This window comes from Leucoraja erinacea, chromosome 5, assembly GCF_028641065.1.
Source record: "Leucoraja erinacea ecotype New England chromosome 5, Leri_hhj_1, whole genome shotgun sequence".
NCBI lineage: Eukaryota > Metazoa > Chordata > Chondrichthyes > Rajiformes > Rajidae > Leucoraja > Leucoraja erinaceus.
In genome coordinates this window covers 91,916,164-91,920,945 of record NC_073381.1, presented here as the reverse complement: position 1 = coordinate 91,920,945, position 4,782 = coordinate 91,916,164, and the positions used below count along the sequence as shown (strand labels likewise).

Below are 4,782 nucleotides of genomic sequence, written 5' to 3'. Positions count from 1 at the left end.
CGCCATTCAATATAATCATGGCTGATCATCCCACTCAGTATCCTGTACCTGCCTTCTCTCCATACCGCCTGATCCCTTTAGCCACAAGGGCCACATCTAACACCCTCTTAAATATAGCCAATGAACTGGCCTCAACTACCTTCTGTGGCAAAGAATTCCACAGATTCACCACTCTCTGTGTGAAAAATGTTTTCCTCATCTCGGTCCTAAAAGATTTCCCCCTTTATCGTTAAGCTGTGACCCCTTGTCCTGGACTTCCCCAACATCAGGAACAATCTTCCTGCATCTAGCCTGCCTAACCCCTTAAGAATTTTGTAAGTTTCTATAAGATCCCCCCTCAATCTTCTAAATTCTAGCGAGTATAAGCCAAGTCTATCCAGTCTTTCTTCATATGACAGTCCTGACATGCCAGGAATCAGTCTGGTGAACCTTCCCCTTTGCTCTGCGTATTGTACTTGAGTTTGACTTGATTGCATTGATTTATGATACAATCTGATCTGTTTGGATAGCACGCAAAACAAGGCTGTTCAATGTACCTTGGTACAAGTTGCAGTAATGAAGCTAAGCTTGTGTATGGAACGAGCTGCCAGAGGGGGTGTTTCAGGCAGGCACTATAACAACAAACACTTGGACAGGTACATGGATCGAAAATGTTTAGAGGGATATGGGCCAAACACGATATGGGCAGGTGGGACTAGTGTAGGTGGGACATCATGGTCAACATGGACGAGTTGGGCCGAAGGGCCTGTTTTCATGCTGCATGACTGACTTTAACCCACTGAAGTTGGGGGGGGAAATGGAAGGAACTGCAGATGCAGGAATCATGAGCAAGACACAAAATGCTGGAGGAACTTAGCGGGTCAGGCAGCATTTAGGAGGGAATGGGCAGACACCACTTTGGGTCGGGACCCTTCTTCAAGAAGAGGGAACTGTGTACAGGACGGACGAATCGTTTGATGCTGCCGTGGGCCCCGCTTACTCCCAGAGTGGGGGAATCGAGGACCAGAGGACATAGGTTTAAGGTGAAGGGAAAAATACTTCATAGGGATGTGAGGGGTAACTTCTTCACACAAGGGGTATGGAACAAGCTGCCAGAGGAGGTAGTTGAGGCTGGGACCATCCCAACATTTAAGAAGCAGTTAGACAGGTACATGGATAGGACAGGTTTGGAGGGATCTGGACCAAACGTGGGCAGGTGGGACTAGTGTAGCTGGGTCATTGTTGGCTGGCGTGGGCATGTTGGGCTGAAGGGCCTGTTTCCACACTGTATCACTCTATGACCTGCTCGCCCATTCATGGGCAGGTGGACTCAGTGATTCAGGGAGACCTTCAGTGACCTTCCCCACCACCCACACACACCTCTATAAGGGAGGCAGGAGCAGAGGCGTGTGAGTGTCGAGCTTCTCTCACTGGCCAGCAGGTGGCAGCTGAGGGCCATTCTGACCAGCACAGACCAGAACCATAGACATAAGAGCCATCACCAGGCCCTTCGGCCCAACGTGTCCCTGCCAACCAACCAACGTGTCCCATCTAAGATAATCCCACCTGCCGACATTTAGTCCATTATCCCTCTACACATTTCCTATCCATGTACCAGTCCAAATATGTTTAAATGTGTTGTAGAATCTGCCTCTACGACCTCCTCTGGCAGCTCGTTCCATATAGTCACCACCCTCTGTGTGAAAACATTGCCTCTCAGGTTCCTATTCATTTTTTTTCCACCTCACAAACCTATGTCTGGTTCTTGACTCCCCTACCCTGGGCTAAAGATTCAACGCATTCAACCTATCTATCCCCCTCATGGTTTTATACACCTCTGTAAGATCGCCCCTCATCCTCCTGCACTCCCAGGAGTGAGTGAGTGAGAGAGGGGGAAAGAGATAGAGAGAGGGAGATGGAGAGGGAGAGAGGGGGAGAGAGTGATTACGCGAGAGGGGGAGAGAGGGGGAGAAGAGATATCGAGAAATAAAAATAGGGAGATTGAGAAGTGAGAGTGAGAGGGGGGAGAGAGAGAGAGAGAGAATAGAGAGAGAGAGAGAGAGAGAGAGAGAGAGAGAGGGAGAGAGAGAGAGAGAGAAGAGAGAGAGAGAGGGAGGGAGAGGGAGAAAGAGAAAGAGAGAGAGAGAAGAGAGAGGGAGGGAGAGGGAGAAAGAGGGAGAGAGATAAAGAGAGATAGGGAGAGGGAGAAAGAGGGAGAGAGGGAGAAAGGGAGGGAGAGGGAGGGAGATAGTTGAGATTGAGAGAGGGAAGGGAGGGAGAGGGAGAGAGAGAGGGATGCAGCTAGCTAGCTAGAGAGGGAGAGAGAGAGAGTGCGGGGAGACCTTTGAGCAGTACAGCATGGCGGTACAATTGTGGCCCTGATTTTGCACATTCGTTACAATGTCCAGGTTAATACCTTCATTTCGTCGAGCCCCCTCATTGGGAATGGGTGCCATCTGCAGACAGGACATGGAAAAGGGATTATAAATACATGCGCAATAGTATATCAAACACCAATGTTAAAGATGTGAGTGAGGGGCAAGCTTTCATTACACAAGAGGGTGGTGGGTGCCTGGAACGCACTGCTGGTGCTGGTCTAAATGTCTCTTCAACGCCACTATCATATCCGCCTCTACCGCCACCCCTGGCAGCGCGTTCCAGACACCCACCAACATCTGCCCCCCCCCGCGCACATCTCCTTTAAACTTTGCCCCCTCTCACCTTCAAGTTGTGCCCTCTAGTCTTTGACATTTCCACCCTGGCAAATCATAGTCAAGGAATCACACAGCTCGGAAAGAGGACCTTCAGAACAACTCCTCTATGCCAATTACGATGCCCCCTCCTAAGCTACTGGGATGGCGGGACTGTCATACGAGGAAAGATTGAAAAGACTAGGCTTGTATTCACTGGAGTTTAGAAGGATGAGGGGGGAGGGGGGGATCTTATAGAAACATATAAAATTATAAAAGGACTGGACAAGCTAGATGCAGGAAAACATGTTCTCAATGTTGGGCGAGTCCAGAACCAGGGGCCACAGTCTTAGAATAAAGGGAAGGTCATTTAAAACTGAGGTGAGAAAAAAAACTTTTTCACCCAGAGAGTTGTGAATTTGTGGAATTCCCTGCCACAGAGGGCAGTGGAGGCCAAAAGTCACTGGATGGATTTAAGAGAGAGTTAGATAGAGCTCTAGGGGCTAGTGGATTCAAGGGATATGGGGAGAAGGCAGGCACGGGTTATTGATAGGGGACGATCAGCCATGATCACAATGAATGTGTGGTGCAGACTCGAAGGGCTGAATGGACACCTCCTGCACCTATTTTCTATGTTTCGATGTTTCTACTCTGTGCCCATGTTGGGCCCATCCATGTACCTGTCCAAGTGTCTTTCAAATCCCATCATAGTACCTGCCTCAGCTACCTCCTCTGGCAGCTCATTCCATCCGCCCACCACCCTCTGTGTGAAATCATAGTGTACAATGAAGCCATATACCAGGGTAGGGTGAGAAACAGTATGGGTGGCGATCCCGACTGATTTACAGTGGGGGGTGGGTGGGGATTTGGGAGAGTGGATGATAGTGCATCCTCCTTAGGTGACGGCATGCAAAGAGTCGCCACGCTCCAGTGCCATCTCTAGGCCCACAGCCCTGGCAATCCAGGAGCCCACCTGGGTGCTTAGAACATTCAACGTGGAACAGTACAGCATAGGATGGCATCCTTCAGCCCACAATATCCATCATCTACCTGCACGGAATCAATATCGCTCAATATCCCTGCATATCCCACTCAAACATCTCTTAAACACCACGATCGTATCTGCCTCCACCACCCTGAGTGTATAAAACACATCTCCCTTAAACTCTTCCCCCTCTCCCTTAAAGCTATGCCCTCTAGTCCTTGATATGTCCCCTCTCGGCTAAAGGCTCTAACTGTCTGCTGCCTTATCACCGTAAACCTATACCCTCTACTGTTTGATACTTTGAGGACAAAGTTCTGACTGTCGACCCTATCCATGCCTCTCTTAATGTTATATACTTCTATCAAGACTCAGACTGTCTCCCCCCCCCCAACGTCTGATGCTCCTTTGAGCGAATAGCCTCTGATCCAGGCAGCATCCTCTTCTTCTGCCCCCTCTCCACTTCCCTTCCTGTAACGGGGCATTTAGGTATCGGTCTGAAGAAGAGCCCCGACCCAAAACGTCACCCTATCCCTGTTCGCCAGAGGTGCCACCTGACCCGCTGTTTTACTCCAGCACATTGTGTCTTTTTGTTCCAAATCAGCATCTGCAGTTCTTGTTTCTACATTTAGGTTCAGGCTAGGGGTAAGGACTTCAATCACATAACTGGGAATTACTATTCCAATGGCATTCCAGACAGATGTGTGGATGTTTCAGCTGACTGGTCAGCGCTTTTAACAAAATGCTTTTCACTGTACCTCGGTACACGTGATAATAAACTAAACTAAACCGATACTTGGACAGATGTGTGGATCGGAAGGGTTGAGAGGGCTATGGGCCAAACGCGGGCAAATGGGTATAGCATGGACAAGGTGGACCGAAGGGCCTGTTCACAAACTCTGTCATAATGACTGGATTGAATCGAGCCAAAGCCTGACTGGTGTACAAGAAACCTTGGCTGCTGTCGAAGGGGAGGGAGGAGTTAACAGATCGTGAACCTGGGTCAAAGGGAATTCAGTTATTTATTTTGAAACACGACCTTGCGGCTTCACATTTCCACATCTCGGACTTTATGCGGGAATATTGATTTACTTGCAGGAGGGAGCGCTGGGGGGGGGGGGGGGGGATATT

General features: G+C 49.4%; 1 protein-coding gene across 2 annotated transcripts in view; it reads right to left on the bottom strand.

Moving 5' to 3' along the window:
* The window catches only part of LOC129697560 (vascular endothelial growth factor A-like), a 24,971-nt gene extending 22,370 nt beyond the window's left edge, over positions 1–2,601 (bottom strand). Inside the window, exon 1 of one of the 2 annotated variants that reach the window (XM_055636229.1) lies at positions 2,396–2,601. In XM_055636229.1, the coding sequence (XP_055492204.1) occupies positions 2,396–2,450 (55 nt within the window). In that variant the 5' untranslated portion in view covers positions 2,451–2,601. The remainder of the gene's footprint in view (positions 1–2,395) is intronic. The other variant, XM_055636227.1, reaches the window with a different exon arrangement.
* Positions 2,602–4,782: the final 2,181 nt, after the last annotated feature.